The following is a 27,339-nucleotide window of genomic DNA, read 5'->3' on the forward strand; positions in this document are numbered from 1 at the left end:
AAGGAAGCACTGCATAGAGGTAAGCCTGGGAATTCTCAATTTTTAGGAGTCTTCTTAGGGATTCTTTGGCTCCTTCCAGGGTCCTCCATCTTGCAGTTTCAGCTTGGATGGTGAGGCATATTTTCCTGGGTTGTAAGATCAGGGTTTGATAGTCCAGACAATTATTTGGAATGTATTTAAGATCAGTCTCACCAGAATTTATCGGGGTTATAGGTCGGTCGAGGTTTTTCCCCACTACTGCATCCATTTGCAGGGGCTTTGGCCTAAAGTCCTCAATTTTCTGGTGAAGATTGGATAGTTGGGAGGATATCTCATCTATCTTCTTGAAAATACAGTGGAGAGTTCTAATTACAAGATGCAGTTGTTCACATCTTGAGGAATCCTCTGTATCAATGATCCGTTTTATTGGAATGTCTTCCCCTATGATGTTCTCCTTTACAATTTTAATCTGCGGGGAGTTTGAATCCTCACTGTTAAAGGTGTTTCTAGATATCTTAACGGAAGGAACCGATTATGGGTTTTCACCATAAAAAAATGTTCCATAGATCCACTCCCTCACCCACCTGGAGGAGATCTGGTTTTAATTGTTTGGGGGGGAGGATAATGGTTCATCAGGATCTCTGGCCCATAGTTCTAATTAAACTGATGGGAAGCAAGGAATTCGTTCTCTCTTAAAGACACAGTGTATACAAATTGTTAAAGTAGAATGCTGCTCTGAAATAAGTTAAATATAAATCCAATAGGCAGGTTGTTTCTTAAAGCTGCCAGGAGAGGAAGCCAAGGCGGATAGAAGCTTCGTATTGAGTTCCAAGTTTCCCCGACACTGGAAGATACAGCGTGAGCTCCATAGGCAAGGGACCAAGGCAGGGTTCATCAGCAGGTTGGAGCCAGCGTCATCCTTGACCCCCTCCAAATTTTCCACCCACTTGCCCTTCCCTCCCCCTAGGCACTAGTGATACTATCTCACAAGGTGGGGTTCAATCCGGGGCTTCTTCCTTCTCTCACTCCCACGTTCTTGGGATCCTCAACCATGTTTTTGGAATCCTCAAACCACGGGGCTCCGCACAGCCAGAGGGGTTCTGCCACCAGGGTTGCAACAGGGCTGTGGTGCTGTGCTACCAGAGTCCCTATTCCTCACCTACCTCCTCTTAGGACAACTGCAGCAGACTCCTCACTCTCCCAGCTTCTAGTTTCTTGTAAGTCAGAAAGCTCGGCGTCCTTCCAGAAAGTTCCCCTTCTACTAATAGCAGCTTTGTAACGTTTGGGCAAATTGCCAGTTGCCTGTTGCCAACCACTTTTAGATAAAATACTAAGGTTTAAAAGCCTTAAGAGGATTGATAAAACAAATAAAACAGATAAAAATTGATACAACTTTTAAAGGACTGCAAAAACAGCTGATAAGTCCGCAATTATTGCACGGAGCACAGAATGGAGCGACGCCATCTTTCCCCCCTAGCTCTTGTTGCTAAATCCTGGTATGTTGGCCATTCATTTTTGTTATTTAATCTTTTAAAGTTTTGAGACTACAATTCCCATCATCCCTGACCACTGGTCCTGTTAGCTAGGGATGATGGGAGTTGTAGTCCCAAAATATCTGGAGGGCCGAGTTTGCCTATGCCTGTAATAAAGGGAAGGTACATAAAGGATTCCATAGTCAAATAATTAGGGAGAATATAAAGACTTATTAGAACAAAAAAACCGCCATGGTGGGTATCCCCAACAGAAGCAATTTCAGTTAAAAGAATAAATACGGAAAGAAGATGGCCTACATATAGAGCGCTGTTGACAGAGAAGGAAAGCTAAAGCTTAAGGATTTTGACGAGATAAGAAAATATGTTTATGACTGGCTACAACATCATCAATTAAATGAACTTTTTAAAGAAGATAATAAGAATGGAAGACTGGGGGGAAATTATGGAAAGTAAATTTAAAATTTACTGATTTATATTGTTAAGAGAGAATTACTGGTACATGAAGATGATGTATCGATGGTATGCTACACCTTCTAAAATGGCAAAAATGTATAGAACAGGCTCCAATAAGTGTTGGAAATGTAAAGAAAAAGAAGGCATGTTCCTTCATATGTGGTGGAATTGTAAATAATTTAAAAGTATGGGAAATGATTTATAATGAAATGAAATGAATGTTTAAGATAACTTTTGTTAAAGTCCAGAAGCTTGTTATTAGGCATTTCAGGTGAAGATATGCCAAAAGAGAATAAAAAACTGTTCATGTATGCTACAACAGCGGATAGGATTTAACTAGCCCAAAGATGGAAAAATGATGAAATACCAACTAAAGAACAACGGCAAGAAAAACTGATGAAATATGCTGAAATGGTGAAGTTAACTAAAAGAGAAAGACAATAGAAATTTCAGAGAAGATTGGGAACCATTTATGCTGTATCTACGGAATCAGTGTAAAGAAATGGACTCACTAGCAGGGCTTGAGTAAACACTTACAATTAACAGTACAAACATAGAAGCTATAAAGATGAGGTTAAAATGATAAGAATATAACATCATTTAATTTAAGGATATAATATTGAAGTATTTGCAAGTTCATATGTAAAAAACGAGAAGGGGAAGTTGAGGGAAGTCATGGGGGGAGTGGGGAACTCAATTTGTTACTATTTGGTATGATGTAATTGTGATAAAAATAAAAAATGCAAAATTCAATAGAAATTATTTTAAAAACAAAAACAAAATGCACGGTCTCTCTTCACACCTCAAGGCAAGGGGTGAGGACATTTCTCTTGCACCGTCAATGACTCTCAATTTTGTGTATTGTTCTGTTTGTGTAGCGGTGCCAACATCTGTTCCAAAAATCTCTTTCTGGGGTTTTGATAGAGCTGACAATAGAGTACATAATGGGGGAGATCTTCTACTTCACCTACCCCGCAAATACAAAATCTTAAACGCCTTGGAACATCCCTATAGCTTCCATCTAAGACTATTTTTATTGTGGGCATTGTTTGGCAAACCAAGCACTGCTAGTTGTTGCTTCTTTTGGCTTTTTCCAATGCATTTCTTATCAATAAAAACGGCATGCTTGGCCCAGCAAATTGTGATTGTGAAAGTGTGGCCCAGAGAAAGAAGTTTGAGAACCACCGGGTTGAGATAGTTCGCATTCCGGGAGCAGTTTGAAGACCCGCCAGAGAGCGAGAGCGCAGCGCGTGTTCCCACGTGCCCTTTCCTCGCGGGTCTCCGGGGCCCGCGTCCCCAAGGCTCCGCCTTCCGCGCCAGGGCGGCAAGGGGGGGCGGAGCGGACAGGCCCCGCCCCGCCCCGCCCCGCGCTCCGCTGCCTTCGCTTTCGTTTCTTCGCGGCGGCCTTGGGCGGAGGCTGCGCAGGGGCGCGCGGGGGCCACCATGTCGGACCCGGCCGTGTGCAGCTACATCGCGAAGCTCCTGTGCGCCAGCGGGGGCCGCATGGAGCAAGCCGTGCTGGTGCAGCAGCTGGAGCTCCCCGAGGAGCAGCTGCGCCAGATCCTCGAGGAGGTGGGCCAGGAGAGGTTTCTGGTGCGCGCGCAAGGGCCGTCCACTTGGGTGCTGGCCGTCTCCCCGGTCCGGCTCTGCGTGCGGAAAGAGTGCCCCGGCTGCGAGCAGCTCCACCTCTGCAAGCTCAACCTCAAGGGCTGCTGCCGAGTCAGGTGAGGCCGCGAGGGAGCGAGGCCGGGCAGCCCGAGCTGGGGGCGGCGGGGGGGGGGTCTCCGAAGGGGCCTTCCATTATAGACCGCCTCTTAAAGTAGCCCGTCCGGAAAAAGTACTCTCAACAAGGACGTCAGAAAAAGTTCTGTTGGTGGTAAATGGTTGGTGGTAGTAACATGGGAATGTGCCAGACCCAGGGCCGGATTTAGGTTGGATGAGGCTATTGAAGGTAATGGGGCCCTTGATATGTGATATTTTAGGGAGCAGGCTAGCATTGCTTACATCATAGGAGCCTTCACAGCACAAAACACTGTTGCTGTATGTAGGTTTTATTTTGTTTTTATCTTGTATTTTGGAAAAGTACATCCAGTTCCCCTCCCCTTTAATTTTTTGGGGGGCCCCAGAGAGTGGGGCCCTAAGCTATAGCTTGTTTTTTATACGTAAATCCGGCACTGGCCATACCAGATACCTGACGGGTCTCTTGCTTTACTTAAAACGCCTTCTGTCTTAACAATAAATAAAGTTGGTTTGGGGTAAGACTTGGGAGGCCAGATCCCCACTCAGCCGTGCGGTTCAGCCTCACCTGTTGTTATTATTAAAATTTATATGCCACCCTTCACCCAAAGATCACAGGGTGGTTTTGAGGAGGCAGAGGACCAAACACGTCATCTGAAACTCCTTGGAGGAAAAGGTGGGGTGCATGGGCGTAGCGGGGGGGGCAGCAGGGGGACAGAATCAAATCTGAGGTGCTGCCTCCCTAACAAAAGCCTGCCCCCCCCAACAAAAATCCTGCCTATGCCCATGGTGGATGTAAATGCAATAAATAATGATTAAATCGAAGAGCTTTGGATTCTACTGTTACTGAGAGTTAATTCTGTACTTAAAGCTCAGAAAGTTAAAAGTGCTTAATCACCCCTGGATGGTGAAGAGAAGTGCCATTTTGTAACAGTTCCATATAAACTATACTCTCCAGGTCGGATGTGTATTTGGATTCCTTGGTGTGTTCTCCTTTCTAACGGTTTATATTTCTTTAAATATCTTCTGTAGATAATGAGAGCCAACAGTGCTATAATTATGTGATCAAGCCAGCCACAAGCGAAGTGATTTTAGCATCTTACTGAAATCCAAGGGATTTGAAAGTGCTTCCAGTAAATGCCTTTCTGGAACTAGATTAAAATGGAGGTCAAATGCTCTTGGCATTACAGTACTTGTAATGTTTATCCATACCCACTCAGAAACAATCCTCTATCCTGAAAAATAATGCCATGCCGTGGTCACTAATCAGTTGTGCGGTACAGAGAGCCAGTGTGGTGTAGCGGTTAAGAGTGGTGGACTCGTAATCTGGTGAACCGGGTTCGTGTCTCCGCTCCTCCACATGCAGCTGCTGGGTGACCTTGGGCTAGTCACACTTCTCTGAAGTCTCTCAGCCCCACTCACCTCACAGAGTGTTTGTTGTGGGGGAGGAAGGAAGGGAAAGGAGAATGTGAGCCGCTTTGATACTCCTTCGGGTAGTGATAAAGCGGGATAGACTGATGCTGACTGGGGCAACATTACATTTAAAGTACCGTGTTTATGTGAATCTAATGGGCCATCAAATCTAATGCACACCTCAAAATTTCAAACCTTGAAACCAAAAAAGTATTTGCTGGTGCCATCAAATCTAAAGTGCACCCTAATTGTTCATGACAATAATTTGGCCAAAAGAAGGTGTGCATTACATTCAAGTAAATAACGGTATCCAGGAACTCACAGAGCTACAATTCCCAACACCGTTAACAACCATAATTCCCAGGCTTCTTTGTGTGGGAGGTAGGTGCTTTTAATGTATAGTGTATGGAAATATGTCTAAATTGTAAAGCTGTTTTCGAAGAGAGTTTGTGGCTGGACTTTGTACTCTGCTTTGGCACTCCTGCATATAATACTGGACCCTCATTTAACATTCAAAATAGTTGATAATTATGTTTATAAAATGGCTACCTTCATCTGAATGGAAACTTGGTGAGGAACCATCCATGTAGCTTCTGTGCGGTCTGAGATTCATCATGTGTGAATCCTGCAAAAGATTATGATGGAAATCTCATTGTTCCATTTCCTAAATTCACACCTATCTCCATGGTGCAGCTGCCTCTTCAGGCCGAGTACTAACTATGGTGATTTCTGAATTCAGACATTCTGCCTATGAACTGTGTTTGGAAACCAGCTCCAATCTGTAATTTCAGTTCCTAGTTTCAGATTCTAGAGCAGTAAAAAAAATACTTTTCAAGAAAACAAATGTAGCCTACTTGTCACTCAAAACTAGGAAACCTGAGGTCCATTGTGGTCATGCATGCAAATAATTTGTTTGCCTTTGTGGGTACACATTTTGTATTTTTGAAATATATATTTTTTATATACCAAATTTGTATGAAAATGCATTGTGTTGTTCCAAGTCAGGCAAGGAGTTGGAAAAGCTCCCACAAAAGTCTGCCACTTATTTTCTCTCCTTTTATTTTCCTGTCTCCTATACCTGCAAGGACCATTTTTATTTTTTTAATACAGCTATATGTGCAAGAAGCATTATTGTGCATAAGAGATGTTTTAATGATAAAAAATACTGTGAGTGTCCTTCAGCAGCAACTGGTGGAGAAGGACAGGCTGTATCATTTCCTTTGTGTTGATGAAGGTGAAATAGGCGTATGGCAATAAGAAGGCACCTAATGAAATATCACTAGGTAAAGGTTAAAGGGACTCCTGACCATTAGGTCCAGTCATGGACGACTCTGGAGTTGCGGCGCTCATCTCGCTCATCGTCCGCGGGGATTCGAACTGCCTGACCTTCTGATCAGCAAGCCCTAGGCTCAGTGGTTTAGATTACAGCACCACCCGCGTCCCTGAAATGTTACTACACATGTTACTACCCAGGTGATGCACCTCAGTACACCCACAGCCATGTATTACGTGATTTTTGCCTTTATGGACCCCTCCAGTACTGTGTGGTTATATTTACAGTGCCACATTAAAAGGTGGGAGTAGACAGTACAGAGGAGAAGGCAGAATGGCAATCAGGTTACCTGCTTGAGCTGCTTTAAAGCTGATTCCCTCGCTCTCTCCCCCCCCCCGCCCCCAAGGCACATGAGAACCGAAACTGAAGACAAACAGAACTAATAGGAAGGCAGAAAGGGCATCGTTGACAGGTGTTTAAGTTGCTAGGGAGCTGCATTTGGCTTAAGTTTCGATTCTCATGTGAGCTGGACTGGGGAAGGTGGAGCCTAATCTCTGCAGGAAACCAAACAAGCTATTTAAGTACAAAGGAAGGCAGATCAGAGAAAGAACATGTCCGACGCTGTTGTGTGCAGTTTCATCACAAAGATCCTTTGCTCTAAAGGAGGGTGCTTAGGCTTCAGTGAGCTCCCCTCGCTCTCGGGGTGTCTGATCACCAGCTAGAGGAGATCCTGCAGGATGCAGGGAAGGAAAAGTTCCTGGTTGTCCACCAGGACTCGGTGCGTCAGGTGCTGGCTGGTCCCCAGTGCGGCTGTGCCCAAAGAACAGTTGTGGAGGGTGCGAAACGCCTCCATATCTGCAAGAACTACACCAAGGGCAGGTGCTTCAGGCCGGCTTGTGGCAGGTGGTGAGTGTGAAGGAATGAGAGAATCTCTTGTTGTGGCACAATGATAAACTGAATAGCAGGGAAATCGGCATCTTACAAAGGGAAAGCTTGTGGCTCGGTCTGTCAGTCCCCCTCCTTGCTCCACCACAAACACCATGTGCCTCTAGGCAACTGATTTGTGACAAGAAAATCCTGCAACTTTGAGGATACACCAAATTGCTGACTTTTTTTTTACTGAGTGAACTCTGGCTTCTCAGATTTCAGCAGGCATCGTCTACCCGTGTTTATCAAACTCGTGTCTCCAGCTGTTGTTTGACTACAACTCCCATCATCCCTAGCTAGCAAGACCTGTGATCAGGGATAATGGGTGTATAGTTCAACAACAGCTGGCGACCCAATTTTGATAAACACTGGCCTGCACACTTCCTCAACAGTATCTAAACGACTATAAGTGCTGAACACCTGAGTTTTGTGAGGGTTTTGAGAGAAGAAATGAAAAGTGAAGTCTCAGGGAACTGAATTATATTGTGTTTTTCTCATTCTAGTCTTAAATTAAGGAAGTGGGGAGGGTTTCAGAGTGCTTATTTAGGACAATAGAATGTATAACATTGCTTGGATGGATCAGGCAGAGGGAGAGTCATGCAATCTTCCCTGCAGGACTGGTTGCCCACTACCACATTCTAGACTTTATGTACACCTGCAAAATTGCAACATATAAGAACCCTGGATACAGTAGAAGTAGTACATGTAAATTCTGTATGAATTGTATTTAGATAATTTTGCCCTAAAGCAGAAAGGGATGTCCAGTCCTTCGGCATAAGTGCCAGATTTTCTAGTGTCAGCATTGCATGGGATTCCAAATCCAGTTTCAAATTCCTATGTGCTTCCAGCAACAGATGTTTAGCTGTCTGGGTGACTACTAGGTAACCAGTCATACCTCGGGTTACAGACGCTTCAGGTTGCGCATTTTCGGGTTGTGCATCGTGCCAAACTCGAAAGTACCAGAATGGGTTACTTCCAGGTTTCGGCGCATGCACAGAAGCGCTAAATCGCGCTTTGCACAGAAGCGCCGAATCATGGCGCGTACAGACGCGGCACTGCGGGTTGCGAACATGCTTGCCGCACAGATCACGTTTAAACCCGACTGTCCACTGTACTGTTTTTTCCCCCACTTGTATTTTTTCATGAGTACAACTCAAAGGCACAAACTACATAAGACCTTGTAGTCAGTGTTAATGAATTTTGCCTCATTTTTTTCTGAGGTGGAGATTTTGTGTGACTCATAATATTGTTGATCCATGGTTGATTTGCTTTTTAAAAAAGCCTTTTCATTTTTTTTTACCTATATAACCAGTCCTGCAGGGAACAGTCATGTTGTAGCAATTCTATAACAAGTGGATGCAGCATGAAGAAGGTGTTGTTGTTGTTTTTTAGTCTGAGCTTTTTGCTTGTGCTTTTAAATACCATCATCACTAATCTCTTGGGTTGTCCTTGTAAAGTATCCTGTTAGTCAGACCTTTGACCTCTGTTCCTCAGAATGCCGGTAAACACAGAATTGTTTCTAGGAGCAAAATTCAGCTCCGGAATTGTTTGGGCCTTGAATCAGATTCCAAAAGGAGAACCAACAGTGGGCTCAATGGTTGGAATCTTCCAGAAATAATGCATTAGGTGCAGACACTGAAATGGTACCTTGAGCTGCAATCTCAGCATGAGAATTGGGTGGAAGGTATTCCGTCAGATTACTAATTTACCAGTTTTATCAGTATGGTGACTGATGTGTGTATCTAGGAGGAGGATTTGCATTTTGGAGCAAACCTTGTGCAATGCTGTGCAACGCTGGCCACACGGTGGTGGAGAGCAGGCTCTTCCCTCAGCACAACAACAGAGCCCATGCAGTACTTTGCTTTCTCCTCCTAGAGTGAGTGGCAACTATTCCCGTATACAAGGCACTCAAGGACACAGTTGTGGCACAAGCTAAGCATTCTCCCTGCCATTATTGATGTTTGCCATGCTGAGGATCTTCAGATGTTTTACCTCACCTTGGTGTTTTGTTTTTTTGGTCACTTTAAAGTAGGGAATCTGTGGCCTTTAACATGCTTTTTTCCACAACTCCCATCGTTCCTGACTATTGGTCAAGCTTGCTGGGGCTGTTGGGTTTCCAAAAATACCTACAGATCCAAATTTTCCATCCTTGGTGTAGAGTGTGCAAGAATTTGGAAAGTGTGTTTAATGGAACAGAATAGATAATACAATTTTTTTAAATAGTACATTATTTCAAGGAACTCAGGTTATTGTACAAATTCAGGATTTGTAGCCTACAAAAAGTGAAGGTTCCTTGGAATATATAGGCTCTCACTCCGCATGTATATTCCCAGGTATTTCTGATACATTGATTATGATTTTTCTCCTTTTACTTTTATCCTAGGGCATGCAAGTATTCTCATGAAGTTTTTTCAGAGGCTAACCGAAAAACCCTGAAGGCTCATGAACTTTCTGGGCTCAATGAGAATGAACTGCGTGTTCTCCTCCTCCAAAACGATCCTTTTCTCTGGCCTGATGTAAGTTATGAAAATACTGTAGCATCACCTAGATGTTTGTTTGCTCTCACAGAATAAGTTATTAGACTATGCAGAATTGGCTCAATTGACAGATAGATTAAGGGGAAATACAAAACAATCATTCACGCAAAAATGGGATATGTTCAAGGAATACCTACAAATATATAACAACGACAGAACATCTGTGGCAGCATTTGAATGACCCTTGTGTACATTAAATACTACCAAGCAAGGGAAAATTTTTACAATATGTTATAAGAAAGTATTAAGAACTATAGTAAGAGTAAGGTAAGAAGTATAAGTACATTCAATGTCGTAAATGTAACTTGCATCGGGTAATGATGGGAAGTCTGTTTTCATATAATTTAGTTTTATTGGATTTTTTACTTTGGTTTATTTTTGTTTAGTTAGAAATTATAAGAAAAAAGCATGTACAAATACAAGTTTAAATCAATGCTTAATGGTATAACTATTTAAGACTACATGTACCTAAGATTGTGTATGCATGTAAAATAATAATAATAAGCATATTGGAGGTAGAATACAGTGGGGGGAAATAGAAAAAAATAGATGTTTGTTTGCTCTCTTCTTATAGGTTGCCTTTTTAACTGGTTAAGGTGAGGAAACATAATGGAAGATGACCAAGAGATTTGTAGTAGAATTTCTGCATGATGAAGTTAGATGAGACAGGGGTAGTCCCATTTGTTAATTGTGTTTCTGCCCCACTCATGTGTCAAGAAGTTAAGGCTCCTAACCTTCACTACAACATATGTGCATGTGTAACCTGGTCAAATTCACTGACACAGGTCACACATTACTTATTTCAAGCATGAGAAGAGCCTTCTAGGTCAGGCCAGTGGCCCATCTAGTCCACCATCCTGTTTTCACAGTGGCTAAGCAGATGCTTATGGGAAACCCGGAAGAAGGACTTAAGCCAAACAGCATTCTCCTCCCTTGTGATTCTCAGCAGCTGGTGGAGGCAAAGCAGAGCCATCGTGCCTCGTAGCCCTTGGCAGCCCTATCCTCCATGAATCTGTCTAATCCTCTTTTGAAGTTATGCGACCCCCAGGCTTGTTTTTGTTCGTTACAATCGTGTGTATTTTATATTGAAAACCACCTTGCGATCCTCAGAAGGACAGTGTAGAAATTTAAATTTAAAAGAAAGTAAAAGCCTTCCAAGTTGCTGCTTGTAGGACCAAATTCCACTGTTAAGTGTATCCTGCATTGTCAGGATCGTGTGGAAGCCTCCACGAGAAATTGCACTTGCTAGGCTGGCTGCATTTGAGTAATATTTATTAAGCACATATTTACAAGCCGGAGCTCATTTCTCACGCATCTGATCCATCACTCTCAGTTGCCAGCAATGCCGGCTACGAGACAGCCCCCAACATAATAGTCTGGGCAAAGCGACACACCCTTTGCTGGACAGCTGGCGGTGCTGACCCTCTGCAACATCAGGGACTGCCTCCTCCACCCCACTGTTTCTGTTTAACCCTTTCTTGTCCCCCTCTCCTCGTTCCTGCCTACCACTTTCCACAGCCTCTTGGTCACTCCCTCTACCCCCCCCCCCCCCACTCCAAACCCCTTTCTGACTGTCCCGTGACATGCACTTTCTTTTGTTAGTCCTGAATCTTCGAACACTCATTGGGTTGTCCATGAGTTTTAGTGTTCTGGGAGAGGGAGAAAAGCCTCTCTGGCCACACCAGGCATCATTTTATGCCCCTCCGTTGTGTCTCCTCTTTACTCTCCTTTACACTGAAATGCCCAAGTGGAGTCTCTCCATCCTGTTGATCATTTTAATTGTCCTTTTCTGAACTTTCCTGGTTTGTTTTTTTTAGGGGGGGAAAACAGATGGCCCAAATACCCAACGTAGAATATTTTGCCATAATTTGTGGAAATAAATAACTTGCAGCATGTTCACAGCAAACAGTAAAACCTCCGCTGTCTTCAGTGCCCCTTGAAGAGGGTAATCTATGTAGGCGCATGTATGCATACGCAAGAGAGGGAAGGCCGAGTCCCCAGCCACAAGGTATATTCTCTCCCTCTGGAATCTAGAAGAGGCCTCCACTTGCTGCTACTCCAGTTTGGGTTTGTAATCAAATGCAGACAAATCTGTCGGTATAACCCCTGCCACAGGCTTCCTTCCTTGTGTGGCGTTTCTGTTGCCTGATTAATTGCTTGAACACTTTTTCCATAGGAAGAAGGGAACTCCAAATGCAAAATTGGCTTGTTGAAGAGAAGAGTTCAGCTGAGCTGCAATTATGCTTGCTGTGTTTTTCAAACATCACCCTGTGCTCTTCCCTGCTATATATTCTGTAATGTCACTGGATGCCACCTACTAGGAATGGGTGATATTAACAGTATATTGCCCAAAAACCAGTTTGAAGTTCATTATCATGATACTGGTTTCAGAATTTTCGACCTTTTCATCACAGATCATGGTGTATAGGTGTGCTATGCAAAAATCATGTCGCAGGAAAAACTGCGAAGCCAGCCAGCGCCTCTGCATAACTCCATCCATATTTCAGACATTGTGATATATCAGTATAGCACAATGTTTAGCTGGTGATATATCGTGTAGCTCTGGGTATATCAGTATATCGCCCAGGACCGGTATGAGGAGCAGACCACAGGTGTCAGCTTCACTCAGCGATTTATCGCTGGTGAAACCACCACCACTCCTGAGTCCCTTTGCTAGCGACTTCCTCCAGTGAGCGTTGCTAGCAGAGGGACTCGTGAGCGGCGGCGATTTCACAAGTGATAATATCGCTGAGTGAAGCTGCCATCTCACTCTGCCTTCATACGCGCAGAGGGAGGAAAAAGGCGTCAATACAGCTTGTTCCTCCCTCTGCATCTTTAATCTGCTCGGATGAGGAGTGTGCGGTTGCTGCTCCCCTCAGCCCAAACATTAAAAGGCTCACTGAGCCCGGCGCTGGCTCCCACACAAGCGGGGGAGCAGCAGGGATGGCTCTGCTGGGGATGGGGAGCCCTCCCCATCCCTGGCAGAGCTGCAAAACGGAGCCCCGTTGCTCTCCCCGCAAGGAGGGGAGCACAGGGGATGACTCAGCTGGGGATCAGGAGCCCTCCCATGCCCCACCTAAGCCGCACAAACGTCCCACAGCCCACTAGGCACTGAGGTGAAACAGCCTCAGCTCCTGAGTTGAGGGCTGTGGCAATTTCACCCAGCGCCTTGCAGGCTGAGGCCAATGCAGCTTATTTTTTCAACATTGCGGTATATCGCCAGACCACAACGTTTGGCTGGTGATATACCATGATGTTGAAAAGCTGAAATTGCCCAGCCCTAATATTGTACTTTGGCCACCTCATGAGAAGAGAAGACTCCCTGGAAAAGACCCTGATGTTGGGAAAGATGGAGGGCACAAGGAGAAGGGGACGACAGAGGATGAGATGGTTGGACAGTGTTCTCGAAGCGACTGGCATGAGTTTGGCCAAACTGTGGGAGGCAGTGAAGGATAGGCGTGCCTGGCGTGCTCTGGTCCATGGGGTCATGAAGAGTCGGACACGACTGAACAACAACAATATTGTGATGTTGAAAACCAGATATCTCCCAGCCCTGCTGTCTACACATTTTTAAAGAATATCTTTGCAACCATAAGCAGGAAGTTTTCAGCTTCTGTATGTGATACAGCTGCTAAGAATATTACCAAAACTTGTGTATTTGTCCACATTACATGCAATTCAGACCAGTACAGTATTGAAATTCTTCTGTGTTTCTTGCTTTCACTTCCTGCTTCCAGGTATGCAATTTCTACAATAAAGGGGATGGGAATTGTGCCCAGCAAGATAATTGCACCAAGCTTCACATTTGCCGGCATTTCCTGAGAGGGGAATGTAGGTTTCCTAAGTGCAAGAGGTCTCACAACCTTTTGCAACCAAATGCTCTGAAGCTGTTGCTCGAAGGAGGAGTGGATGATCGAGTGGCCTGGAACATCCAGACAATCTGCGAACACAAATGTGCTGTGCTGTCCAGAGAATTGGGTCTTCGCAGGGGTGAGTGCTATAGGAAGGGGTTTGTGGGCATCATGTACTGCTTGCATCGCTGTGGCGTGTGAAAGGACCTCCTTTCTCCACATCATTTGAAGTCCTTTTCCATTCTTTTAGGTAATTTCCCAAACGCAAGACCTGCATCAAGTTCAGAAAAATCAAGTGCAGGAAATCTGAGAGAAGCCAGACTTGTGCAAGCATCTAATATACCTAATCTCATGGACCTCAACCTAGGCACTGACCAAGGTGAACCAATTATTTTCTTAGCAAAGGACCCAAGTTGATTGAATTAGGCCTAAGACAGAATATCTGCGTTCTCCTGGCAAGAGCTTTAGCCCCAACATGCAGTATGAGTCCCCTTTTAAACTTACATTGATCAATTACCAATTACATTTTTCAGCAGTTGCCAGAAATTTGGGGAATGCTGATGTTTTCATAGGTATGTGCCAATAAACTCAGATAAATTTGGGGAATGGCAGAATGTATATAAAGTGGTACCTCAATTTTTGAGTGTCTTGGAAGCCAAACGTTTCTGTTTTCGAACGCCAAAAACAGTCGTACCTCGGAAGTCAAACGGAATCCATTCTGGAAGTCCTTTCAACTTCCAAAATGTATGGAAACCAAAGTGCGGCTTCCGATTGGCTGCAGGAAGCTCCTGCAGCCAATCGGAAGCCGCGTCGGACATTCGGGTTCCAAAGAACATTCACAAACTCGAACACTCACTTCCAGGTTTGTGGCATTCAGGAGCCAAAATGTTTTGACTTGCAAGGCCATGCTTTCCTCTACTATAGTCTTTTCCACCCACCCCATCCAGCATTCTATGAGTCCTCAGTTCTCCCCCGCATAATGGTGGTAGTGGGGGGTTCTCAAAGCCTGCTGATGTGTCCCTGTTATATGTGGATGGTACTATTCTGGACTGGTAAGCAGTTACATATGACATAATTGGTATATATATCTTTCTCTCACACACAATAAACTACATCTATTGCATATGAACTGACCCAGACCCTGCAGCCCTCATTGTGTGCCTCCTCTGCAAGAGACCTGGAGGGCAGCAATATGAGAAGACTTGTGGAATGCCTTCCCCAGGGTGGCCTGCCTGGCACCTTCGTTACATATCTTTAGGTGCCAGGCAAAAACATTCCTCTTCTCCTGACCTTTGGCTAATTAAACAATCTGTGGACTTTTAAAACTCTGTGTATGGCGGGGGGTGGGGTGGGTTTTGTTTTTGTTTGTTATGGTTTGAATTTTTGTGTTTTTGTAAACTGCTCTGTGATCTTCAGATGCAGGGCAGTATAGAATTTTAAAAATTAATAATAACAACTTATATCAGTTTTATATCAATGTAGCTGTTGTTGCGCCTCAAAGAATTATTTAACTAGTTTGATGCTCATGCTGATTTTATGCTGTTTGGGATCCTTCACCCCCCCAACTCCAACACAGTTCCCGGGGGGAGGGAGAAAAAGGTGCCCCCGGTGCCATGCCCACTTCAGGTAAGATTGTGGTGGATCGCACTCTGTCAGTCTTAAAATTAGGAACAATGCATTGTGCCTTGTAGCATAATTTAGGGTTGATTCAGTGTACTCCTAATTTGCATTAGCCTTATCCTGAACTGACAGTGTTGCTAACTGCTCTTTGTTGATGTTAACGTGGCTTTTTTAAAAAATGATATTTTGTATTCAGAATTTTTATAAAATACATATGACAATAAACTAAGAAATCCAAACAAGGTATAGTGGTGAGCATAGTTGCCTTCCAAGCAAGGCACATATTTGATACCTCTTTGCATGTTTTCACGTGATTCTTCTTAAGCAAGGTTTACTAAAGATTGTGTTCCTTTATTTCTCCCCCCGTCCATCTTTTACAGATGTAAAAGCCACTCCTCGTACTAAATCACCTCAGAATGCAGAGAAGGAGAAAAGTGATGAGATATGTCTTTTCTATGTCTGGCGGTTCTGCAAAAATAAAAGTAAGTCCCAACGGACAACTCCAAGGCCAGTTTTCTATTTAGGAGTAATAATGCTTTAATTTGCTTTGCCAACTTTGCTTACATTGCTTCCACCTGCCCCATTTGCCAACTCAAGAAATGGCCTTGGGTGCAGCAGCAGGATCCAGTGTGTCAGAACGAGGGGTGAGCGTGTCAAAGAAACTGGGGTGTTGGGACGGAGAGGGGGACTGCAACTCTCTGCTCCCCCAACCATCACATTGGATAGTCATATTATTTGTCTGATGAAAGGATATGCCAGGTATTGATTTGTAAATGTTGTTGGCATCTGTCTGCCTCAAGAGTCAATGGAGTATGCGCCTGGTGGGGGGGGGGTTAAGTCACACCGCTGTGTTAGCAGCACTGAGGTGACCTCCCTGGGGTGTTAAGCCTGGGCTGCCCACCCTATTTTTTATTTTTATTTTGATTGAGTAGTGATGCAGCCATTGAACAAGTGACTGGGTGCTGTTACTGGCTCTTCAGTAGAAGCTTAACCTGAGCAAGACCTAACTGCTGATGGCAGGTTGTCTTAGGAAAGAGGAGAGTCTTGTGTTTTTGCTTGTCATGGGATGAGCTCAGCCTCCTGAAGCAGCTGCTTCCTGCCCTTGTCTTGCTGCCTGATCTTCAGTGGCAGCAGGGACTAGGAGCATGCTCTGGTTGTAGTGCATCTTCTCAGATAAGAATCTGTCGTAACTACCATCCATACCTTGGAAACCTCCTGCTAGATTACTGTGATCAGTGTGAGATGGAAGCCCTAAGTTTAAGTTGCTTGTGCTGCCTCCCTATTTGCTTTTGAGTCTTGACTGCATGCTTCCAGTTCAGGACAGTGGTGCCTTGTCGTTCACACCATGAATGTTCTGAGACTCTGCCCTGTTCCCTGAGAAAGGGGGGGGGCGGCTCTGCTTGATGTTCCGTTTTCCCCTCAGATAAACGGTAGGAGTTTCTATATAGTGGCATCCACAATGTGGCATTTCTTACAAAAATAAACAAGGGTTGGATCTGTGTCCAGCCCTCGTGATCTGCATCAGTTCATGTGTTCATTTGTAAGTTTCCACAGCAGTGTCAAAATGTCAATGTCAAAAATAGGAATACATATAAATTCACTTTTTATTTCCAAAATATTTTTTGTATGCGTTTACTATAAAATAAATGTAAATGCATTTATTTTGATACTTTTTTCATAATACATTGCAATAAAAATGGTTTGTTTGTTTATGCTAAACAAAACATTAAAAAGGAAGTGAAAATACAAAGTGCTCTTTTGCAGATAAATCTTAACTTGTCCCCCACAGAGAAAGGTGAACCCTCCCAGCTCTCACCTGGGAACTTTCCTTGGTTCTCCCATGCTCCCACCGGGGAGAGCTTCTCTTCCCTGCTTCTCCCATCAACTATCCATCTCCTTCATTTTGTGTCTTGTGATCGATTATGTGGGGTGGGGCTTACCTGGACGCCCCCAGTATTTTTTTCAAGTTGTCACCCCTGCTCTTGGGTATACACTTGCTGGTTCTGCTTGTTCGCTCATATGTTTGTGTTTTCTCTCTTTTTAGCATAATTTGGCCTTTTTATAGCAGCTGTGTTAGCCACTTGAGCATTTGTTAAGGAAGATTTAAAACATACAGTGTTTTTACAGGCATGCAGAAGTTGGACTCTGATTAGTTTTCTTTCATCACCTTGCATAGCAGTTGAAGCAACCTGTGACTCACTTGGGTTTGTTCTCTTTGCAGCTAACTGTAGCATGATTCATTACGATATGCCTTATCGATGGCAGGTGCAGACTGCAAATGGTTGGAAGGATTTGCCCCGAAGAGAGGAAATAGAAAAAGCTTATTCTGACCCAAATAATACCAGGTATAAAGCTGTGCAGATGTCTACCAGCCAGCCTCTCACTGCATGAACGCTATAGTCAAAACAAAATAAAAATTTCTTTCCAGTAGCACCTTAGAGACCAACTAAGTTTGTTCTTTGTATGAGCTTTCGTGTGCATGCACACTTCTTCAGATACTGTGCATGAACGCTGTTCGCACAGACATGCTTAAGCTGAGTGGGCAGTTGCTGCAATGGAGGAGGAGTAGTGGTGGGAGGGCTTGCCTGGAAACACTCCCTGCCCACCCCCCAAAAAAGGGGTGGGGTGAAGGGAAAAATAGTCTCTCGCTGAGGGTGAGTGGCTTGGAAGGAAGCTCCAAAAGTTCTTTCCTCGCCCCAGTTCATGAATAGATGGGATGAAGCCTTGGGGAAATGTTTGTTATTACTTGCTTGATAAGACATGTTGGGAGGGTGTGACAAAGAGTGGGAAATGGGAGAGCTGGCTACTGCGTGCAGGTTGAGCCCCCGTTAAGAATCCTAGTGTAGGAGAATAGGAGGAAGCATCCTCTGTAGTGTCATTGCACGAGGCTGCAGAGCTTGTAGGAGAGAATCTGGTTACTTCACGAAAAGGCATTTTTTGCTTTAAGAAACCACAGGGGTCCAGTAACAGGGGGCAAAGTTGGAAGGCCAGCTACTTGCCTTGGGGGAACCCACATACTACAGAGAGGTTTAGGAAGTTTTGCTGGAGTCATAGTGTTTGCTATGAATATGTGTCCACAAGAACATCTCACACCAATTGAGATATGTCCTTTCTGCTTAAGGACAGAAAAATTACAATTTAAGCAGGCAGCAACTCCCACAATCACCCCTTGTTATGAAAAGTGAAAGATATTTTAAATTACAGACAACAGTAGGTGTGTGGTTTTTGCCAGCAGGACCCATACTAAGAGCAGGAAATGGAAGGGAAGAATATACCCAACTTTAAGGGAAAAGGGGTGTGTGCTGTTCTTGCGAGTACTGAGAAAACAAAAAGAGTTTTCTCTTGGAGCTGGAATAGGAGATAAAATAGCTGGTTTTTAGTAATATTTTTAGCTTAATGCCTTTTAGTAGGGAAGGAGAGGCTTTGAAATGAGTAGATTCTTTTTTTAAAAAAAATCATTTTTATTAGGGTTTTTTTTTAACAATGTATATAATCGTTACATTACATTTCAGATTTCAATTTCCCCCCTTCCCTGCTGACTTCCCTCAACATCCATCCCTGGTTTATTACATCTCATATTACATTCTGCTATTAATATATACTTCTATATTGTCATACTATTAAGTTTCCTATTTTTTGTAAATAAAATTGCAAGTGTTTATTTAAATCCTGCCAATGACTTTGTTTTTTTGTTGTTACTGCAGATATGATGTAAAAGGTTCCCATTCCTTTTCAAGTCACTATTTTCTTTTCCCCGCAGTTTATCTGTTAGCTTTGCCAACTCTGCATAGTCCACCAGCTTCTCTTGCCATTGTTCCTTTGATGGTATTTCTCCAGTCTTCCAGTTCTGTGCTATCACAATCCTTGCTGCTGTCGTCGCATACATAATAATGTCCGTTTTCTTTCGGGCAGTTGTCCTAAAATTCCTATTGAAAAAGCTTCTGTTTTTTTAAAAAATAAATGTCATTTAAAACAATTTTCCCAGTTCATTATATATCATTTTCCCAAAAAATGAATATTCTTAAACTCCCACCACACCTCCAACAGTTCCTTTGTTGTGTTTTGTACATTCTTGCCAATTTTGTTGGTGTAACATACCACCTGTACATCATCTTCATATAATTCTCTTTTAACAATATACAATCCGTAAACTTCAAATCCACTTTCCAAAGTTTTGTCCAATCATCAAATTGTATATTGTGCCCTTATCCTGTGGCCCATTTAAACATTACTGATTTAACTTCCTCATCTTTAGTTTCCTAGTCCAAAAGTATACCATATGCCTTTTTTAACAGTTTAGAGTTGTCATCTATACCGTCCCTTTGGAATTTGGAAACTGTATAGGCAAATCCTTTTATATTGTCCTCTTTAAAAAGTTCATTCAGTTGTCTATGGGTGCAACCAACTCTGAAGATACTCCTTATTTCGTCATGCTCTTTCAATTTTAATTTTCCTTCATCTTCAATTAATAGTTCTCTATATGGTTGGCCATATTCCTTTCTTTTGAGGGACATTTGAATGACAATGCTTCAACAGGTGATATTCACCACGGAGTTTTAGGTTCCAGTAACTCTTTATATTTTTCCCAAACCTTTAATAGGGACCTTCTTCTTATGTGACTATGGAATCCTTTGTGTACCTTTGCTTTACCATACCATACCATAAGTATGCATGCACCCAAATCTGTTATCATGTCCTTCTAAATCTATTGCCTCTTCTTTTTCTACTTTAATCCAATCCCGAATCCAAGTAAGACATGCTGCTTCATAATAAAGTTTAAAATCTGGAAGGGAAAAGCCTCCCCTTTCTTTAACATCTGTAAGTATTTTATATTTTATTCTTGGCTTTTTCCCACTCTAGAATAAATTTTGAAATGAGTAAATTCTGCTCATTTTCACCTGTCCATCTCCATCTTGCAAATTAAGAGTTTGGAAGAACTCTTAATTTCTTAAGGAGGAAAATGACTAAAACTGGCCATTTGTTTGCTTCCCACTCTGGTGTTTTGCTTTAACGGTGAAAAATTGATCTTAGTGAATGATTAACTGAACCTTGTCATCTTTTTTGATCTGTTCCATACCATTGTCTTGATAGCCTCCTATTCAAGTGGGAGGTAGACTGTACTTGGCAACTTAATTTGTATGGCATGAGGCATTTCCTGAATGTGTTAACTGCCCTGAGATCTATGGGTATAGGGCGGTACACAAATTTAATAAAAAATATAACGCCTTAGGATAGTTTTGAGAACAGGCTGGTACCAGGGTTCAAAAAATGGTTCAACGTGGAGGGTCTCCTGTCATACTAATTAATATCACCCATCTCATTTTGCCATGGTCTAATAAACCACAGAAAATAAGTTCAGATTCACACCTTCTTGTTCATAAAATAACTTATTCAGAATATTCCCAATCCTAATGATCAGGAAATAAAGAGCATATCCCCAGGAGCTTACCTTTGTCTTCTCCGTGCCAGTTCCATCATGGCAGAAAACTTGGGTGTTGGGATATATTGGAAGATCATTAATTGTCTAATTAGAATGTGCAATATTGTATCTGTAAAGTTGGTACCCATATACAATTAGACATGTTTCCTCTTTCACATTCACATAGTACTTCAGATCCAGAATACATCGATTTCAGCACCATGACCACTTCTGTGTCCCGTGTTCGACGTCTGTCCACCCCATCATCTGTCACCAAACCTCCTAAGTTTGTAATGACGACAAAGTGGCTTTGGTACTGGAAGAATGAACTGGGCCAGTGGATTGAATATGGGACGCAGGTCAGTATGAATTCTGTTGGTTTCTTGTATTGTGCTGAATGCCTGCTGCAAGGGTCTCTGGACCTCTTCAAACATTACTTCTTGGAGAGAAATCTCAAGCCCATTAAGAGTCTCAAGTTTTTGCATACCCCCCCCCCAACAATGAAGACAAAGTAACATTTAATCCAGGCTCCTATTTATTTGGTATCATAAGTGACCCCCCCCCCAACAACAACTTACGCAAAAATGCTCCTTTGCACTATAATCCTATGTCCCACTGTGCTTAACTGGGTTTCCTTCCCAGCAATCATGTTTAGAATTATACAGCTGGCCTGTCAATATATTCCATTTGTTGTTGCAAGATATCTTTTATTTGAGGATTTCACTATAAAAGCGCTGTGTGCATCCAGGGCAGTCGTATTTAAATGATCCCTACTTTCATTTTAACAAACACAATAGATACTTTTCATTGAAGATAATGTTCAATTTATAAATTTACCATATATTCCGGCGTATAAGACGACCCCCAACTTTTCCAGTTAAAATATAGAGTTTGAGATATACTCGACCACAGATTTTTCCACCCGGCGTATAAGACGACCCCCGACTTTTGAGAAGATTTTCCTGGGTTAAAAAGTAGTCTTATACGCCAGAAGATACTGTATTATATATATATACCTCTGGGAGGCTTCATAATCAAAGGTAAACATGCAGGAGTAATGTATGAGGTTTATGGAAAACCCATACCACTTACGAGCTGTTCTGGAAAGGAGGGAATTTTGACACTCCTGAGCCCAAACCCCTTTCTCTGATTATTGCTGTTTGCCATTTCCTGATCTGCCAAAATTGTGTCGCAAGAGTTTGCTGGAAAATATACTTTTTATTGGTGGCGGGAAAAAGCAAAGCTCTTGTAGTGTAAATAGTCTTTTGCCTGCTGTCCATATGGTGGGGAGCCAGAGGCCTGAGGGCTGAATGTGCTCCTACTGGCCTCTTCTTCTTGGGACTCTGCCCAGGCCTCACTGGTCTTGCTTTGCACATTCCTTGATTGTCTTTAAATTCTAATAATATTTATTGCGTTCCTTGATGGAGGATAGAGGGTGTGTGTGTGTGGGGGGGGGGGTTATTCTACTGTACAAAGGTAAAATTGAATCCTACTGTTTGCTCACTCTTGCCTCTGACTCTCATCCACAAGTGGCATTGAATGCCCAGAAAGGAATGCATTTCTCAGGCTGAAACAGGTTCTCTACTCCTGATGTATTATAGAAATCATAGAATCGCAGAATCGCAGAGTTGGAAGGCACCCCAAGAGTCATTTTGTCCAACCCCCTGCAATGCAGGAACCTCAGCTTAAGCACCCATGGCAGATGGCCATCCAACCTCTGTTTAAAAACCTCCAAAGAAGGAGAGTCCACCACCTCTCATGGGAGTCTGTTCCACTGCTGAACAGCCCTGACCGTCAGAAAGTTCTTCCTGATGTTGAGTTGGTATCTCCTTTCTTGTAATGGTTTGAGTCCTCCTCTGCAGATCAGGTGAAAACAAGCATGCTCCTTCCTCCATGTGACAGCCCTTAAGATATTTGAAGATGACTATCAGATCTCTTTTCCAGGCTAAATATACCCAACTCCCTCAACCGTTCCTCATAAGGCTTGGTTTCCAAGTTCTAAAGTCAGTTTCAGTACTTTGATTAATTTTCATTTGCACTAATGTGCATCCAGTAAGCAGTTTTAGCAATGTTTTTGTTTGCATGCCAGTGGTATTGCATAAGCATTTCATTTTAAATTGGGAAAACACTTGGCTGTGCATATCCTAATGACTTTGATGTGACTTGTCACGTTTCACATTTTTCCTTTACAGGGTGGACAGCTCCAGGGCTCCAATTTAGGTTCTGATGATCTGGAGAATTTATTTCTAGCCGTTCCAGAGGGCAGTATCCCGTTCAAAGCTGGCTCCCAGCAATATGAGATCAGCTTTAAAGGTACTGATAACAATGGCCTAACTCCACCCTTGTATTCCATCATAGCATTTAATACTATGAACATACCCACTTAAAGCTTAGAAATGATACACAAAGGAAGAATTGCAAGGGTGCATAGAGAAGATGCCATTCTGTTCTCAAATACCCTTGGAGGTGTAAGGCTTTTTAGTTGGCTTTTGGTGGCCAAAGAACAGCTGCTCTGCTTCACCCTTTCCTGTTAGTAAGACAGAAAGTTGGCTTGTGTTCTCTGACTTGCTGAATTAAAACATGTGTCCTCTTTTTCAAGATATGAAACAGAGAAACTTGAAGTATCAAACTGAGAGAGAGGTTCGGAGACGCCCCAAGTTTGTTTCCTCTGAAGATGTAAAGACAAAGAAGGGGTATAAAGTCAACATTTTTATCATCTTTTGCTTTAAAAAGCAGACTATCCATTGTATGAAATTATATCTCTGCATGCTTATACCCCAGAGAGACTGAATAATTTTATTACAGTACACACTTTGGGAAAATGTGCTGTCTCGTTTTTAGTCTCCATACGCTACCATAGAGCGTTTGTGGCTTATGTGGTTTCTAACCATGGTGCCAGACGATGATTAGTTTCTCAAACTAGGATTTGGTAAGATGTCCCTGGAATGAGACATATGAAAATGGTGGAGACAGTCATACCTCGGGTTACAGCTGCTTCAGGTTGCGTTTTTTCAAGTTAAGATCGTGGCAAACCCGGAAGTGTTTACTTCTAGGTTTTGTCGCATGCGCAGAAGCGCTCAATCGCACTGTGCGCATGCGCAAGAGGCGCTCTACTTGCGGGAAACGGATTAAGTCCACAACTAGAGGTACCAGTGTACATAGTTCCAGTGAGGTAAATAAAGAACCCTGCATGAGACAAGCTGCCCCCACACTACCACAAATCCTTGTGTGTTAACATTGCACCTTCCCTTCCCTTCCTTCCTTCCTTCCTTCATTCCTTCATTCTTTCTTTCTTTCTTTCTTTCTTTCTTTCTTTCTTTCTTTCTTTCTTTCTTTCTCTCTCTCTCTCCCTCTCTCCCTCCCTCCCTCCTTCCTTCCTTCCTTCCTTCCTTCCTTCCTTCCTTCCTTCCTTCCTTCCTCCCTTTCTCCCTTCCTCCATCTGTCCCTCCCTCAGCTGCTTGACATACAACACAACACAACATTCAGTATGGGAAATTTCCTATATACATGTATTAATCAGCAGGGGAATCTCCTGCAGCTAAAGACAAAATGTATTACTTGTGATAGATCCTTCAGCATGCAAACGCGGCAAACCCGGAAGTATTTTTCTGGGTTTCACCGCGTGCGCATGTGCAGAAGTGTTCTACCGCGCTGCGCGCATGCACAGAACAGGCACCTCCGGTTGCGAATTCCTCTGGAACGGATCCCATGCGCAACTGGAGGTGCCACTGTATTGTGAAAAAGAGCAATATACAAATCAAACATAACGCCAGCTGTCATGTTTATGGATAAAACAGTTTCTAATTGCAGGTGGCAGCAGCCATGAGGAGCTGCTGCATTTAGAGAAAAATAAGCTGCAGTCAAATATGTTCTCTCTCTTCCCTCCAGCCACACAAATCATGCTCCAGCATCTACTCCATCCACAGACTATCCAAACACCTGGGATAAATCAGCACTACCTCCAATTGGGTACAAGGTAACTGATTTACTGCAGGAAAGGAGATACTTTTTCTAGGCTGACACTTGTACGTGTCGTGAATGTCTAGAAAGCATTCTTTAGTAAAATGACAAATGCAAACATACACACTTGTGGGATCTGAACTAACAGTGACTGACAAGGAGCAAGACCTTCAGGGTGTAGTTGATTTCTTAGTGAAGATTTCTGTTGTTCGCCAAGATACTCAGCACTTGTCAGCTGTTCGGTGGGTGGGAGGGAGACTGGGAACCACTGATATATTAAATGATATTGTGTATCACATTAGGATTTTGTATATTGTATAAATGTTTAATAATATAACAATTTTTTAAAAATTGACAGCACAGTCAATTTTCTCTGGAGCCATGGGAATAAATTCAACACATTGTGATACCTTTCATTTTAGGCTGTTGAAGTCATCAAGACGTCTCCTGAATATACTAAAATTGAGACTCTTTTTCAAAAGACAATGAAAAATTATGTCATCGATAAACTAAAGAGAATTCAGAATCCGTCCCTTTGGCAAATCTTCCAGTGGTTTGTTTCCATTTTATCACATTATCCTAGTCAATAGTGCAAACCAGATGTTTGATTATTTACTGAAAAGCAGCATATGATCAGGAGTTTTAAAGTGTTTAACAATTTCCCGCCTGCTTGGCTCATTCAAAATCCTCATCTCTCAATTTTGGGAATTAAATTTTGAATTGCAAACACCAGAGGGGTGAAGATTAAAACTTTAACTGCTTCTGGATTTTTTAACAACAACAATTCAACTATAGCCAGGTTGTTCATGCACCTCATGTGTAAAACCTAGTTGGTGCTGATAACTTTGCCTGCATCATATGAAGTTTGGCATGGACTCTTAAATCTTAGCACCTTCAGCTTCTTGGGTAAAAAAAAAAAGCTTTGAGGACAAAACTGGATAACTCAGAGTAAAACTCACTAATCCCGGTTCTATGCACACTGTAAACAACAAAACGTCACTTTCTTTAGAGTAAATGTAGTTCCAGTGCTGTGATTCTCCTAGAAGCAAGAAAAGCACAGAATATGGCATAGAATTCAGAATCTGTTTCCACAAACATTTGCCATTTCATTTCATGCAGTGTGACATCAGTGCATCCGTCATGTGAGGTTATGAACACAATGCCTATCAAGGACGTCTCTGGGCTGAATCTTTCCTAAGTCATGATGGGGATAACCATGCATGGTGGGGATTTGTAGACTGTACCATAAATGCTAATCTTTTCATATTGCTGACAGAATGAAACACATATGTGAAAGTGTCATTGTATTACAGTCAAGAATTGATGGGAGAGACATTTGTTGTTTAAAAAATAAATGAACAAAGTACTATCCACTCTCATCGTGATAGCTCCGTACTGAGCTCTTATCTATGTTCAGCTGGACTTCCTTGGCACTTTCCATTTGTTCTAGTTATCTCCCCTACTAAACTGGTGAAGATGGCACTGAGGAGTGATTACTGCTTGACTCATCTACCTTCCCCAGAGAGACCAGGGCATTGATAGAAATTGGCCAGCTGTGCCAGTTGGAAACTCCCAGAGTGTTTAGGAATCCTTCAAATCTCATTTGGTTCAAATTCATGGGGCAGATTTGGCCCATCACTCCAGCAGAGGGCAATGGTTGCTGCCTGCCTGAACTTCAACAGGAAGTGAGAAACGTTTGTTTCATTCTAGGCAAAAAGAACAGATGAAGAAGAAAAATGGAGGAAAGGCAGTGGATGAGAGACTTCTGTTCCATGGGACTCATCCTTCTAGCTTGGAGGCCATCTGCAGTGACAACTTTGATTGGAGAATCTGTGGAACCAATGGAACAGCCTTTGGAAAAGGTATGTAGAATGCTAAATAAGATATTAGCAAGCTCACTGTAGAATCCACCACCCCTGCAAAAAACTGAAATTTCAGTAGTTTCCAGGGGAGAGAGAGATAAACAAGGGTATTTCCCATTTGAAAGGATGTTTTTTAGATCAATGATAATTTCCCTTAGGGATCTGTTCCCGTCTTTGATGTGAAAGTTGAGGACATTAAAGTCTGAAAGAGCAGATTTTGGGGTTGTGATGGCCAGGTGTGATTAAAAACCTGTCAACGTACAGTTCACCCTCTATCCCAAAACCAAAGAGGAGAGTGATGTGAGCACTGACTCCACCTCTCTTCCAATGTAACTCCCTTTCATCAGTGGTGCCTGGTAGTCCTGTGACCTGTTAGGGTGGCAAAGCATCACTCTCAGGAGCCCTGGGCAATGATCAGGAATTTTAGGACCCGTAGCTGAGCAACATCTGGCGCCACCTGGTGTGAAGTCTCTTTGGTTCCAGGGGCACTTGGCACATGCCAGTCTTTCTCACTGAAACAAGTGGGTTTTTAAAGTGCTTAAATTATGAGTTCAATGTGCCCTATTGTTTGTTTTAAAATATGATATGATAGGATATTTTATTACATTACATTATAATTTATACCCTGCTTTTCCCCCGACAGGGATTCTTAGTGGCTTACAGATAAAAATAAGAATGGCTAAAAGCCTAGAGAGGGAAACAATTAAGCACTGAAATATTTCTTGCTCTCCCCACCCCATCTATTAAAACTGTATCAAATACTTTCCCCCCTCACTGTACTGTAAAAACAGCATGGCACCAGCCCTTCCTAGAAG

General features: G+C 42.8%; 1 protein-coding gene across 1 annotated transcript; it reads left to right on the forward strand.

The window, feature by feature from the left end:
* The first annotated feature begins 3,330 nt into the window (after positions 1 to 3,330).
* LOC117046432 (zinc finger CCCH-type antiviral protein 1-like) lies at positions 3,331 to 25,015 on the forward strand. Its single transcript, XM_033148251.1, has 11 exons — positions 3,331 to 3,649; positions 9,659 to 9,791; positions 13,550 to 13,802; positions 13,914 to 14,042; positions 15,664 to 15,765; positions 17,505 to 17,628; positions 20,890 to 21,061; positions 22,895 to 23,015; positions 23,302 to 23,395; positions 24,591 to 24,703; positions 24,801 to 25,015. The coding sequence occupies exons 1-11, from the start codon at positions 3,369 to 3,371 to the stop codon at positions 24,815 to 24,817; spliced, it is 1,539 nt and encodes a 512-aa protein (XP_033004142.1). The 5' UTR covers positions 3,331 to 3,368; the 3' UTR covers positions 24,818 to 25,015.
* Positions 25,016 to 27,339: the final 2,324 nt, after the last annotated feature.

The sequence above is a fragment of the Lacerta agilis genome, chromosome 5 (genome assembly GCF_009819535.1).
Source record: "Lacerta agilis isolate rLacAgi1 chromosome 5, rLacAgi1.pri, whole genome shotgun sequence".
Classification (NCBI taxonomy): domain Eukaryota; kingdom Metazoa; phylum Chordata; class Lepidosauria; order Squamata; family Lacertidae; genus Lacerta; species Lacerta agilis.